Here is a 15160-nt window from a genome sequence, read left to right on the forward strand (position 1 = left end):
CCAAACCAAGTAAAGATTTGGGAGGAGATACTCTGGGAGTTGTTGGGTCTCCCTTAACAGAGCTTTGATCTTCATTTGATGTTTTGGGCATGTTTATAATTGATCAGCATGTAAAGGAGAGGAGGGTGGTATTGTGATCCAAACTCCTAAACGCAGTTGTGAGGTTCTTACAGTGGGATTCCCTTAGAATTCTCTTAGTCCCCAGAACCACTAAAACTTAGTTCTACTAGTGACATCATAACTATTAACAAGTTTCAAATGATGGGACAAGAGTATGCTGTCTATATGAGACTTTATCAGATTTGCACCGATAAACTGAGAGGGTGTAAATTAATTTTCAATTAATGAGGAACAAGAGTATCTGATCCATTTACTGTCTCCCACTTTCACTATTTCCTCATTAAAACTGTTTTGATAATGCTGTTTCTTAAGGTTTCTAAACTGGGACCTGACTATCTGGCAATGTGTTTCCTTAAGTCACTGCAGGTTGTTCGGCCCATTTCCTGTCTGTGCAGTCCTGTCACGTTTTAGTAACCAGCCGGGTACCCTGAAGTTTACGATACGTACCCACTCCACGTGGCTGTTGTCCCCAGCCCGCCCCCGGACGCTGTTCTTACTCCAGGCCATGGCAATGCTAGGAAGACCTATGTAAGAAGTCCCTATGGCTGCCCTTACGGACCCTCCCAGCGTTAGGGGGACAGCAAGGCAGAGCCAACCTCTACTGTCTGAAAATCCCCCAAAGTAAATTGCCTTTCAAACTGGAGGGTTAAAAAAGTAAACAAACTGAGAATATGGCTGAATTAAGATGCAAGTTGACGGCACGAGGCATGGTTGTGTGATTAGTTACCGTATTTTTACTGAGACGACACCTTATGCACTGAGCGCGTAACACTTAGGGAGAAAAATGGGGTGAATGTCATGAAAACAAATTTGAGTCAGAAACAGAAATGTTATGATAAATAAATGACACTGAGAACAATTCCATATCCTCCTAAACAGGGCAAGTCCTTCCCCATTTCAGCCTGCCAACTCTTTTGGAATGTTTTCCACCTGGGACTTGATCCTCGTCTCTCACCTGTGGAATTGGCCCTGTCTGAAAGGGACATGGATGTGCCAACGGGCCATGGGCTGCCCGGGTGGTAGAGATGACTGCGAGCTGGAGAAGCGAGGCTGCTGGAGTGGAAATGATGGTGAGGGTTATCGAGGGAATGGATGGGATGGGCACTAATCACAGCTGTGGATGAACACAAGACAGAGAAATGCTTACCATGCTTGCACAGACACACACAAGTCACAGTTCAAGAGCAAAGTCAACTCTCCCCCTCCCATACCGCACAACCACCCCCTGGGCCCTCTGGTGGCAGCTGGCTGGATTTGGACAATTAGCCACAGATTTTACATTTGTTTTAAAAAATCAACATGCTCCTGTGTATACATCTCTCTATATACACAGGAAAAAAAAGGTCTGAGGAAATATGTACTAAAATGTTAATGGAGATTATCTTGTGGGGAAGGGTGGGCAGGATTTAAACATTTTTTTCTTTTGGTTTCCAGTTCTTTTACAATAAACATGAATTACATGAGTTATTAAAAATATCTATTTGAATGTCACAAAATGTAAATCCATAAAGAAAGAAATGGTCGTTTTATGTTTCTATTATTTTTTCCTATTAAAAGGTTAGAAGTCCCTTCTCCTTCTAGTATATTCCTGATTCAGTCTCCCTTTTCTTACTGGTTGAATGAAGCATGCAACAGGTATTTGGGCTGAATGAATGAGTAGCTGTTTACTCGGTTTTCATACCTTAAAAGGAATGCAAATGGAACTGAACTCTTGCATCCAAACTCCTACTAAAAGCATGGAACTCATCCATCTCTTACAACTTCTACTCTGGGAGCTCTGCCACATCCATTCACATTTTACAATACACGAGGCTCTTCCCCAGTTGCCCCGTTCCTTTCCACACTGGCTAAGGAATTCCATTGGCTGCATTCGGCTAACAAATCCAAATTTCCACACAGATGTCCCATATACAACTTTCAATGAAGACAAAGCAGTTCTTTAATGAGGCTTCATTATCGACCCCCCGAGATGAAAACAAAACTGGAAGCCAGGTTTGGGAATAAACTTTCCTAAGGTCCTCCCTAGAGTAGTTGTTTAAGATCAAAATAACTGGCTCTAAAGCCCCTAAATAGGTAAACAGGTGGGGTTGACCAGGCACACGGGATCTTTTTTTTCTCTAAGCAAGGGCTTCATGATCTTTGTGATAAACTTAGTCTTTGGAGTCTGAAAATGTCTTCTGTCACCTAGGATTTCCCTAGGTCTTTGTGGGGCCACTCAACATTACTCTGGTGAAGAAAATCCCGGTCAATAAAATAGATGCCTTTCTTCTCCATCTCTCTCCTGTCAGGCCACCTGCAGACGAGCAGGTGGCACAACCAACCAGGACCCTGGCGCATCGCTGCCCACCCCCCTCAAGTCCTGGGGAACAACGACAGGGCTTTCCCTGCTCTCGGGAACCAGAAGGCTCAGGGGTCCTTTGGCATAAAACTCAAGCTGGAAAAGCTGGCTGAGGAGGGATCTCAGGGTAGTCTGGGAGTCAGCGTCCCCCCCATGGGAAGACCGGTGGTTTTCGGAAGTGAGCGGCTTCAGACTCAGTGTTTTTCAGAATTAAGACTAGGATGAGGGGAATACCCACAAGAGTTCTAAGGATAGAGGACTCTCACAAAAGAAAAACAAAATTGAGTCTCTCTTGTTTAAGGCATTTCCAGGCCTTCCAAAGGAAATTAATAAAAAATAAAACAACATGAAGAGCCTGCCTAGAACAGAGGCGGTGATCATTAGCCAAATCAGAGCCCGACGCTTCCGTGCTCTCCGAGCAGTGCTCAGCCATTTAAGGCCAGGTTGGTGGCTGGTGGGCACAGACTCCAGGGCACCCCAGCTTGCAAACAAGGGCTGTAGCCATGTGGGGAGAGGAATAACTCAAAACCCAAAGATCAAAGTCTTCTGGGTACCTGGTTTCAGATTCTTGAATTAAAGGTTCCACTCACCTGCCCAATTGCTGAGCACGAATTAAATAATACTGCAAATTTATGCACACTCCTTCCTCACCACCAAAAAATGAGAAAAAAAAAAGGTATCAACTGGTACAAGACATCTTTTCTCCTTAACATATTTAAAAGTAACAAATCTGGGAATCGGAATAGTCCAATTTCACGTTTTAAAAATAAGCCAGTTGGGTAAGACCTAAAGTCTTACACCAAACAAACAAATAAGCAGTCAAGCGACCATGTTGGAATGGATTCATTTACCTTTTTGGACTTTTATGTTTTTAAACCTGGGAACCCTGTTATAAGAGGGAAACCATGGTTTTTCCCCACATGCTTCCAAGTGCAGGCCCTTCTTTTCAGCATGGACCCTAAGCAAAATGTACTTTGTGCAGAAATGACCTATAATTATAATAAATGGCCCTTATTCTTTCAAAGCTGATTTTTAGAACCTAGTGCCTATAATGTTTGTCCACAGTGAGGGAGAGAGGGTGTGTGGGCGCAGACATTTACACACTCGGGAGTTCCACCAGGTTCCAGGTACAGGGTGCCAGGGTGCACCTTTGTGCGTGTAGGGTATCTGTGATTGTGATTATTTGAATTGCTTTCACTTGCTGACAGAGAGATGGCTCAGAGTTCTGAAATGGAGCATTTTAAGAAATAAACAAAAAATTCAAAAGCTCATTTAAATTAAAAACTGATCTTGCAGGATTTGGTGCTTTCAGGATTTGAATCCAGGTATCTGACAGTATTGATGCTACTGGTTTACTGTGCAGGTTAGAGCAAATACTTCAAGGTCAAATTGTTTGTAAAACTTATGGGCACTAGATTTATGGGGGTGATAGATGGGAGGGGGTTGGGGGGCAGGGTGAAGAATGGGAAGGCATTAAGAAGTACAAATTGGCAGTTATAAAATAGTCATGGGGACGTAAAGTACAGCATAGGGAATATAGTCAGTAATATGGTAATAACTGTGTATAGTGCCAGGTGGGTACTAGACTAGTCAGGGGAAGCACTTAAATTATATAAACGTCTAATCACTATGCTGTACACCTGAAATTAATATTGAGTTAAAATAAAAATAATATTGAATGCCAAAATAAATAAAGTGTAAAAAAAAATAGATTGTAAAACTTGATATTGATAGGCAGGTGGCTTCCTTTCACTCTAGAATGGCACAGGGGACCCTTGGCTGGAAGCCCCGCCGTGCCAGCTACCTGCCTTGCAAACAGTTACAAGGGAGAAGACACAGTAGTTTGAAAGAAAGAATTGGTTTGTCCTATTGCTTTTTGGCTTTTAATCATGATACTTAACTTATTTTGAATTTCAAAATAAGGAGGTTGGGTAAGTTTTATGCTTATCAAAATGAGGCATGGGTCAAATATGGTTGAAAAATAAGGTTGAAAAACATCGCTTTAAAGACTCCACACTATCACCTCAAACTACTCTAAAGTATAAAGTGCACTAATTACAAAAAATCCCATGGAGCCCATCAGCACCGGGTGTGTGTCAGGACACCTGGGTGACACTGCCATCCGGCCATCATCGCCCACCCTGGGCAGACGCCCCATGTCTCCCACAGAGATGCTGTGCACTTGCAGGGAGACTGAGTCCCTATTCCTGGGAGACTGGGAAACTGGTCTTTTAGCTTCTTTACTCTATAATGAAAGAAGCTAGTCTCAATAATATTAATTGCAAAATAGGACACTGCTTGGTACTTCCTCCCTCAGCGTGCCAAAGCTTTGGTGGATGTTCTTAGATGTCAGGATCATGTGACGTCAACCAGCTCACGCACAGTTGGCCCCACACGAACAGACGGGCAGTGCTACAGAAGAGCAGCCTTTAACTTACGCTGGGGCGGCTGGGAGTCGAAGGGCATCATCATTTTGGGTCTCATTCCTCTCCTTCCAGCCAGTGTAGACATGCTGTCCTCTGATTCGTGCCCTAGACATCAAACATGGAGGCTGGTTACAAACGTGTGCCCCAGGCCATGGCACAGCCTCAGCAGCAAAACAGAGTGATGGGGGATTCAGGACTCACAGACAAGAAAATGGGGACAGGGCGTTTCTGCAGGAAGCGAAACAATGAGGGAAATGATCATCAGCACATTGCAGAGTCCCAGCCAACAGAGTGCCACCCCGCCAGGCGTCAGCGTGGTGTCTGTAAGAGTATCCAGACAAGGACACTCTGAACACCACAGAGACAGCTGGATGCCAACTAAGGGACAGGCGAAATGCAGACATGGGCTATTGTCTCACACGCTTGAGTAGCAAGCTGGCGAGGTCAGACGAAGAGACCGAGATCTAGAAGGTGTCTCATCTTGGCACAGAACCTCTCCCCCAAACAAGCTAGAGATCCGTCATCAGATGCTGACCACATACCCTAATACGTATTCCTTTAAACATAACCTTGTACAGGCATCACCAAATTTAAGGCAACCTGATGAAATGGAAAATGACTGAAACAAAAACAGTCTCCCAGCATTTGGGGGGAAATCTGTACCTCTGTAGGAATTCCGCCTTTGATGAATGTTGCTGTCCATGGAATTGTCAACTGGTGTGATGTCTTGGGAGTTACGAGGAATTGGAGTATCGGTCATGATGGGGTTTGGGTCTGGAGATTTATCGATGGGTTTCAGCTCCAGCCTCTCATGATGGATCCAGAGGTCCGGGGGTTTGACATCTTTGGAGTTCCCTTTGTACTTGTGGGAGCCGTTCACTGATTTACAAGCAGCTCGTTTTCTAGGCACAAAATTAACAGGAGGTTTTTAAAGTAACTCTTTTAAACATATTTGTCAAAAGGTTTGAATGATTAAAACTGCCCTTCTGAGAGAAGCTTCAATCAAAAGCAACTAAAAATGAACAAAGAGGAAAAACAGAGGCAAGAAGATTACTTCTGGGGACAGTAAATGTGTCTCTCCTTTGTCCATGTATACTTAGAGATATATGTACAAGGGCATATCTGTGACTTTCGTTGAGTAGCAAGAGATTAGGCGGAATTTTTTAATCAACTAATCTCTAAAGCAGAAGGTTCCTCCGCAAGTTTCCATCAATTGAGAAAGGACAACACGCACTGGAAATGTTAACAGTGGGGTAGCGGTAGTCCATGGCTTATAAAGGAAGACAAAATTTTATTTTATTTTTATTTATTAAATTTTTGGGTGACATTGGTTAATAACATAAGTTTCAGGTGTACAAATTCATAACATCTGTGTACTCCACTGAGGGCTCACCACCCACAGTCTAGTTCCTTCCATCGACAGATGTTTGACCCCCTGATCCTCTTCGTCCTCCCCTACCCCCTTCCCCTCTGGTAGCCATCACTCTGCTGTCTGTGTCTGGAGTTTGTTTTGTGTGACATTTTAGGTAACCCATGCTAGGGCTATCGACTGGGGAAAGTTGAGTGCCGATGACAGTTCTACTTCTCTGTGCCTTAGTTTCTCCATTACGTCACTCACTCACCATCTAATAAGGTGCCTAATGTGTGTCAGACACTGTGCTGGGCTGCTGTGCCCTCTGTACTCCTGCTCAGGAAGACAGACACTGAACTATTATTTTAAAAGGCTCTGAGTTTAATGAAATGCCAAATGTTACAGTAACCTTTTTTTTTTTTTTAAAGATTTTTATTGGGGAATTGGGGGGATGGGAACAGTGCTGGGGAGTTGGGGGAAGGGGAACAGACAAGTTGCTGTCGTTTTGTTCTTCAGTCTAGTTGTGGAAGACGTTGCTTCATTGGCACCATCATTGCGCTCTTCCCAGGCGAGGCACATCAGTTGCCGGCTTCTGGACGGCCGCTCACTGCGGCTGCTGGCCGCTCACGCTGGCTGCTGGCTACACACGGTAGCCTATGGCAACCCACTGCCATAGGGGCTGCAGCCTACACCGCTGCCGGCGACTCAGGGCAGCACAGCTCCAGGTTGAGCTGTTGTTCAGCATCTTAGCTGTAGAGGGCAGTGTCACTGGCCCTCATAAGTGGGATCCGAACCGGGGCCCTCTGGCATCCCAAGCCAGTTCTTAACCATCATGCCACTCGGCCGGCCCTACAGTAACCTCTTAACAGCTGGACATAAGGCGGCCAGGAAAAAGCAGGAGGAAGTGACATTTAGGCCAATCTCTGAAGGGGGCAGGGCAGAGGTGCATTCCCAGAGGTGACTTAGCCTTTGTCAAACCCCTGAGGCAGAGAGCAACGGCCGGATACCAGAGGATCTGTACCAAGTCCCAAGTGGTGGGTGTGCAGTGACCTGTGGGGATGCTGGCCCGAGTGGTGGGAACATGGGAAAGGCACTCAGGGATTGGATCGGAAAGGGCTTTTACAGCTCTGCCAAGAGTCTAAACTTCCCTCTGAGTAGTGAGGAACCACAAAATCTTTTTAAGCAGGAGAGTAAGGAGATCAATACGAGTTAAAAATTTATACCCACTGTGGTGTGAAGAAGGGATATGAGGGGTAGGTGACAGAACAGGGACCGGCTAGGATGTAATGCAGTAACCTCAGCCACGACCGATGGTGGCCCGGGACAGGGGACATGGGGCAAGGAGGCAAGTTTGTTACTTAGGAGCCCGAAATGACAAGCCTTGGTGAATAAATGGATGTCAGTGGGTCAGGAGTCATGAAGCAAGAGGAATAAAAGATAATGCCAAGTTTCAGTGTAAGCCATTCACTAACTTTGGGAATAATGGGGTAGAAAAAGTTTGACAGGAAGGTTATAAATTCTGTCTTGGACATACCAAGTGCCTCTGAGACATTCCAGAGGAAATGCAGGAGAGGTGACTTCGGTGAAGCAGTAGAGGCAGAAGTCAGATCAGAAAGGACTGAGGCATGAGTAGGCAGTGAAAGAACGGGTGAGTGTAGGTAAGTATTCAAAAATTTTGTGGAGCAGGAAAGGCAGGGATTTGTAAGCAGCTGGTAGTCAGCCCCACACAGTAGAGAGAGGGTTATAATTCTAACTGTTTCTTAACATGGAAGAAGTCTGAGCCCACTTAAACGCTGAAGGGACAGAGCTAACCGGCAGGGTGGCTGTGCTGAAGAGAAAGATAACAGCAAGTTCAAGGTCTTCAAAAGACAGGAGACGCTGAGATCGAGAGGATAAATGGAGAGCTGGCTTCAGACAGGAGGAAGGGCATTTAAAAAGAGTGAGAAAAGGATGCGTCCTCATGCAGAAAGGTTTCTAGATGTGATGGTGGCACACGGAGGTAGTTCTCCCCTGTGGAGGGTGAGAGGCTGCAGAGGAATAAGGAGGGGCCAGACTACATGCTCTGTCAGCTCTGAGGTTCCAGCAGTCTGTCAACAGCTACAGCTGAAAGGGGAGCTGCTTCAGGTATCAGACAGGAAGAGAAGCAGTAAGAAAAGCTCACATATTTTCCAATGGTCAGTGGAATGCTTGGAAAGCGGGTCACTGGGGAAGGAGGCGGAGAAAAGCCCTCTGAAGATCCGACACAATTTTTTAAGAAAAGGGACCCAAATCTACAGGGCTTACAGATTCAAATACAGAGGACAGAGCCTGTCAGCCACCCATTTTCCTCTCAATCTGAAGACTGAGTACTTTTTCATTTACTTTGCATTTTAAATCCCCCAAAGCACTAGGAAATACTGTCATTTTGTGTTTTAGATTCTTTTAAATTTAGATTCTTGTCTCGATTTCTAAAACCAGATATAAAATCAAGTTCATAAATGTGATATGCTGAAAGGAGAATCTTGCAGAAAAATTCTAGAGTAGAAAAAAATGTAGTCCTTGAGGCTTTAAGAGTGACAGTTTTCTATGATCCAAAGTAGATCGGGAGAGCTGAAAGAGTCAATGGTCAGGAGGCTAATAAGAGGAGGCTCCATTCTCTTGGAAAAGTGATGTGATGCACGCTGTAGAAAGCTATCTTCTTTGTGCAAAACCAAGAGTAAACACATCACAGAGCCTACAGAAAATGACCTAAAGTCCTCACAAGCAGCAGGTACGGGGTGGCTTTGTATTTGTCCTCTACATTGCAAACACATTTACTGTTATTAATATTGTACTTGGCTTTGGGTGGATCAAATCTGACGGGTAATCACAGAAACAGACATGAATTTCTTTCTTTTTTATGGAGCAATACTTCTTCCATCTTCCGATCTTTTAGAATACTGCAATTGAAGTCTTTTCAATACCCACATTGTGTTTTTGCTGTTGGGGTAACTCACAATCTCTTCTTGAATGCTGTCTGTCTCACTGCTGGATATATGAGTTGAATGTGATCCAGGGTCAAGGGTTCTCTCAAGTTCAGGAGTGTATCTGTTATCCAGCACTACAGAACTGAGTCAACGAGCTGTCTGCTCTAGACAACTAGCCACAAGTCTCAAAATCCCAGAGGAGTTCAGGGCTAGCAGCCGCCTAGCCTCTCTGTGAACATGGTATGTTAATTATAAACGATCCTTTCTTACTCATTAAGTCAGTGAACACCCCCACCCCAGTCCCAACCTCAGCTTCCACACTTGGCAGCACTTCTTTAAAACTATTCTTAAACTTAGATGTAGGATAAGAGGTCTGTGGTCTCCTTCCATCTCCACTGGCATCTATGCCCTGAAACAGCCTGTGCCCACTGGTCGCTGTGGAATATACAGGCAGTGCTCCCTCCCAGGGGGCCACCAGCAAGGTGGGACCTTGTCCACTGCCTCCCTGGATCTCTGCTCTACTTGGCTCTGTAACTTGAGAGGCTGAGTTAAACGAACTACTGTATCTACTAACCCTGCCCCTGGCTTGCAGCTGGTTTTGGCTGAGACGCTGGAGGGTCAGAGGTGTTTTTTTCTCATGAGCCCTACCTGCTGGGCCAGCAGCTGTTGGTGGCTCTGTTCCCCCCACCACACAGCTCCAGTGGGAAGCCGTCTTCTACAGCTTCATATCTCTGCAAACAGTTTTCTCTTCTTCAGAAAGAACTCTTGCCCTTTCGGGCCTGAGGTGACATCCTTGTCACCACCAAAGGTGGCCCCTGAACATGGCTCCTAGTTTGCCCTGCCCTGCCTAGGACTTTGTTAACGGTCCCTTCCATAAACCCTCTCATCCCTTTTGAGCCTGCCACCTCTTTCGCGGCAGGCCCGACAGATATACACCTGTAGGAGGAACTGCTTGTCACGTCCCTTAAACATATTTACAGCATCACTCTGCATGTATTTTACATGTTAACTCTGTGCAACTCCAAATACAGAAGTCACGAGAGGCAAAAGGACACCCAAAGTCCAGGGGCTCCTTACTTTTTCTGGTGAGAGGTGGTGCGCCTGGTACAGAAGACAGCGATGACGACGACCACCACGATGGTGATGACCCCCACCGAGACGATGATGACCAGCAGCATGTTACTGTCTAGCGGAGACGTGGGGCTCCCATGGGGGCTGTTACTGCCTAGACAGGGGAAACGGCACATGGGTCACTGTTAGAGGGCGGCCAAAACACACAGTCAGGCTGCAAAACCTTCGTGTGAGTGCAGGGTTTTATGCGAGTGGCTGTGACAGCTGTCACCCTGCCTGTAGAGCAGTGTCTCATAAACATGACCACCTCCCCTAGATTGTGGGACCTAGAGAGTTAAGTCTCTGCTCTATGGACACCTCAGCGCAGCGCCTGGCACGGAGCTGGTATTCCAGAAAAGCTTCTCCAATCACACTGAACATTACACTTGGACAAAGAAAGGGTGTGCCCCTCTGGCGTCTTATACATAAATCCGTCTTGGAAGCACTGTGTGTGTAAATCATTTAGTTTTCTGAGTTTCAAAACTGTTTTTAAAACGTACATTCATAGAAAGCAAAATTTTTTTTCCAAAATGTGTCTGAGATCACAAAAAATTACTTGAAAAATGAAGTCTCTCTGTTTTTATAAATACAATCTATGCAGAGTTAATTCTCTTATTCTGTTTCAGGAAAAGTACTGTACATATGCATTACTTTGACAAATATTTACTGAGTGCTTACCGGGTGCCAGGCACTGTTCTAGGCATGAGCATGCAATGGTGAGTGACAAAGTTGGGGTGGGGGTGGGAAGGAGAAGAAAAATAAGGAATTATTAGCAGTAATGAGTGCCATGAAAAAAAAATGGGGGTATAATACAGTGACTGGGTGGCTGTTTTATATTGAGTGGGAAAAGTTCTCTGAGAACACTGAATTTGAGCTGAGATTTGAATGACAAGAGAGATCCCATCATGCAAAGATCCGGAGGAAGAACATTCCAGAGAGAGGGAACAGCTCAGGGAAGGATCCTCAGGTAGGAATGAGCTTGGTGTGTTCAAGGAAGAGAAAGGCAGTTTGCTTAAGCAAATGTAGGTCTGCAAAGTTAGAGGGAAGGAAGTCAGAAGCAAAAGACCGAGTTGAGGCTGGAGAGGTGTGCAGAGGCCAGATGGCTCAGGACCTTGAGGAAATTTAGATTTTCCTCTTATTATTTCCCCATTGCTTTAGATGAGGTCCAAGCTTTTTATCAATGTCTTTTATAATCTAGCTCTGTTTTAAGTTTTCCTTTTCCATTTCCTAAAACATTTTTTTGCTTCCCACCTCATGAGAAGTTATGCATGCTCATATTATACAATGTGGGCAATCCTACCACTCAGATCCGACCCCCATGGACATCTGCAGACTTTCCTTCTGATCTCGCTCTCTCCTTTCTAACAGTCAGAGCTGTACAAGTAATGAGTGTTGAGTCACTGTACGTACTTAAGAAGAGTCAGTGCACCTGCTCTGAGATGTTGTGGAAGGCATGCCTACCATTCCTACCTGGGAACCTGTGTTTTCAGAAAAGCTCCCACAGTAATTCTCATATACAGCCTGGTGAACAATTTACGCTCTGATCCACACTGTGCCTACCGTGGGAACCCCTTCCATAACACCGGATTAGCCGGCCATCCGGCTTCTGATTCTGTGATTTCATTGGCTACCTCTAAGCACAGTGCAAAACCTGGCTGAATTAGGAGAGCTTAAGAGCTTATTCTTCTACATTTGGCTCAATCATTTGTATCCTTCATTTCTGAGAAAAGGTAAGCAGATAGATAACTCAAAATGTACACACTGACCTTCAATAAAATAACATTTTTATATTCAGGGAAGACTACAGAACTAGGGGCCAGTAAATTAGAACATATTCGGGCTTTACACGAAACGTTGATTAACAGCAGTGCAGAGCTTGTGAGTGGGTGTGCAGGGGGACAGGCTGCCCCACCACAGGCCCGGGGGGCCAGGGACTGGAGGGGGCAGAGGTGGTGGTGCTGGCTCGTCCCCGCACTGCACGGAGATGACTTCTCATTTAAGTGCATCTGACCGCTCACTTCTGAGCTGGCCCAAAGCTGCCTTCTAAGACAGAAGCAGAGGGAGCGTCCATTCTCCTAATGGGGGACAAAGAGAAGCCGCTTCTTAAGCCTCCCCTGAATAAGTGCAGCAGCTTCCTAACCACTCCTCTCTGACTTTATACTCTTAGCCCCCAGCTCATTCTTCACTGTCACCAGAGTAATAATCGTAGATACTCAGTGAATGGAAGTCATGGTTCACCAGCACAAGAGTCTTACGTGTTATTTACAGGATGAAGTGCACAGGTCTTAGCACTCGTGCCTGAGCTGCTGGCACGCTGCTTCTGACCAGTCTTCTTTAACCCAAGGCTCTCTCCTGCCCCTAGGCAGTGTGCTCCCCGCAGAGAGCACTGTTTCCTACTGCCATGCCTTCACACGTGCTGTCACAGCTTCCTAAATGTTCCCTCCCCACCCCCGCAGCCCCCGCCAATATTTAGCAATCCTCTATGTATCCTGTAAAATCTGGGTCCAACACCGCCCCTTCTCCAGTGCTTGCCCTTTTCTCTGTCAGGTACTTTGTTACCCACTCCTATTGTTCCCACAGCCTTTTACACAGAACCTGAACCTTTAAAACTATGTGTGAATGAAAGAATGCATAAATGAAAGACAAGACAAACAAATGATGACTTTTCTCACAGCCTTCGATATTACATGGTGGACTGCACATAACTGTAACACAGGCGCCCCCTAGAGAAGAAACTCACAAAATCCTAGAACTCAGAGACTAAACGTTTCTTGAAGCATGTGAGTTTGCCTGGCTCTCCTAAGAACAGGCTGATTCACTGAAATCCGGGCAGTACCACTTTTTAGTTAAGTAGAGAGCTGGATATGAAGAGATCATTTAATTTCCACAATGAGAGGAGGCGTTCCAGAGGACAGGCCTTTCTCTTCCGTGTTTCGCTGGCAGAGTAAGGAGACCATCAGGGTTATTTCTAGTAATTACTTGTGTGGATTTTCCCACATGTGACGTAGAACCTGGTGGGTTCCAGGCTTGTGTGACAGAGGAAAAGGCACAATCGGAAGTCAGTCCTGGGTTTTGGTTTAGAACTTCCATAATTAGTGGGATCCAGGCATGTTCCTTTTCCACGGAGTCTCTTAATGTATAAAACGGGATAATGATATCTGTTCTCCTTGCTTCACAGTGTTATGAGGGTCACATGTGATTTCATGTGTGAAAGCAACTTACAAATGGTAAAGTTGTGTAGAAAGGTAGGTGTCATCATTTAATCAGGAGGCACAAGCTCTCAGGATAGCTAGGGGAGTGGGGAGAACTTTTTTAGAATTTCCAAACTAAAAACACTACAGTAAGTAGTTTGGGGAGAAACTGATGATTCCAAAGCATTTCTTAGGCTTGTTCTGGGTGATTCTACTAGAGGGTTTATTTTTGAAAACAAGGTTCTAATTCTTTTCTAGGGGCACTGGGCAAAAGTGTTTGTTTAGAATTAGTATTATTTTAAGTTGGCTATGTGGGGAAACAATTTTATTTGTTGATCCTATAATAAATGGGTTTGCAATAATTCAGTATGTCAGAAAATGCCTAAAGCTAACTCTGTTAAATAAAAGGAAATATGCTACAGTCACCACACAAGCTACAAACGACATTTCAAGATGTCAAACAGCTGCATCATGCTCATATTTAGACCAAAAGACGGTAGGGTGGGGGGCGAGGGGGGGGGCGCTTTACCGCTCATTGGAGGTTTGTAGTCAGATCCCAGGTCTGGTAGCCGGCTTCCTTTTCCTGAAGACCCTGAGGCTGAAGGAGGAAAAATCATGTCAGTAATGACCCAACCCCTTGGTGTGACAAGTCCACTTCACAGCTAGTGAGCATTTTCTACAAAAACGATTTTCAGTTTACTCTGTCCATGAGAAAATGAAGTAGCACATCACCAATGGGGGAAAATATAGTCTGTTTGTGCAAAGCAAGCTAAGGTACAGTTTTCTCTGCAATGAGGCATCTGAAAGGCTGCCACCCTTTTCCACGGCTGTGTCTAGCAGGTAACTAGGTTGCTACTTGCTGTTCATAACGTGGGAACACACCCATTTCTCTAGCCCGGGAAACAGTTTCTGAAAGATGGCTCAGAGCACTTATGCAGAAGCAGCTTCTCTTGGCAAAGGGACCAGTTCAGTTATCTTCTGCAGTAAAGAACGGGACTCTTCCAGGGGCCCCAGCTATGCTGATCTGGCCAGCAGGTACCAGCGATGTTTGAGTGCTTTTCTCAAGTTATAAAGTTACCTAGTTATAAACTTTCCAAATACAAAGTTACCCTAAGCAGGGGCAGGAAGACAAGTGGAGGCTCAAATTGGGTCCAGTTCATGCTCAGTCACCTAAACATCCAAAGATGGAAGAACAAAGTCTCCCCTTTAGTTGTTCCCAAAGGACACTGTCTTCTAATCCATCATCATGGAGTGTAAGTGAGGCTGCTGACTTTGGGCTTGGGACCACCCCACAAGCAAGTCTCAGAAAACACAAACACTAGTGTCTCAGGAAGTCCTATTCTTGGTCTTGAATTTTGTTCTGCACATTTACAGAGAAAGCTGCTAGGGTAAAGCAGATACCATAAAGCAAGGTATTCCTCAGCCCAAAGCTGGGGCCAGAAGGGAGGCTCGCCTTCTCCTCGAGTGGCCAGAAAGAGCTGCAGAGGAGGAGCTGTTCCTGAGTGACTGGAGCACACTGCTAACAGGCTGCCTGGCTCCGTCACTACTAGCAGCTGGACTTCCAGCAAGCTATTGATCATTCTTGTTGGGTCTCCAATTCCTCATTGTAAAACACTCATAATAATGGTATCTACTTCAGAGAACTACTGTCATGAGGATTAAATGGAAATTTAATTCTA

General features: G+C 45.3%; 2 protein-coding genes across 9 annotated transcripts in view; one reads left to right on the forward strand and one right to left on the reverse strand.

The window, feature by feature from the left end:
* The window catches only part of HCN4 (hyperpolarization activated cyclic nucleotide gated potassium channel 4), a 68492-nt gene extending 67449 nt beyond the window's left edge, over nucleotides 1–1043 (forward strand). The window contains exon 10 of the transcript XR_002125928.1: nucleotides 1000–1043. The gene's annotated coding sequence lies outside the window, so the exon portion shown is untranslated. The remainder of the gene's footprint in view (nucleotides 1–999) is intronic.
* Nucleotides 1–15160, reverse strand: part of NEO1 (neogenin 1) — a 261075-nt gene that overhangs the window by 6725 nt on the left and 239190 nt on the right. For 6 of the 8 annotated variants that reach the window (XM_019659584.1, XM_019659581.1, XM_019659586.1 and 3 more), the window contains 5 exons: nucleotides 14011–14079; nucleotides 10258–10405; nucleotides 5548–5786; nucleotides 4897–4989; nucleotides 1076–1234 (listed from right to left, as the gene is read on the reverse strand). In XM_019659584.1, the coding sequence (XP_019515129.1) occupies nucleotides 1076–1234; nucleotides 4897–4989; nucleotides 5548–5786; nucleotides 10258–10405; nucleotides 14011–14079 (708 nt within the window). The remainder of the gene's footprint in view (nucleotides 1–1075; nucleotides 1235–4896; nucleotides 4990–5547; nucleotides 5787–10257; nucleotides 10406–14010; nucleotides 14080–15160) is intronic. The other 2 variants (XM_019659588.1, XM_019659587.1) reach the window with 1 other exon arrangement.

The sequence above is a fragment of the Hipposideros armiger genome, unplaced genomic scaffold (assembly GCF_001890085.2).
Source record: "Hipposideros armiger isolate ML-2016 unplaced genomic scaffold, ASM189008v1 scaffold_302, whole genome shotgun sequence".
Taxonomy (NCBI): domain Eukaryota; kingdom Metazoa; phylum Chordata; class Mammalia; order Chiroptera; family Hipposideridae; genus Hipposideros; species Hipposideros armiger.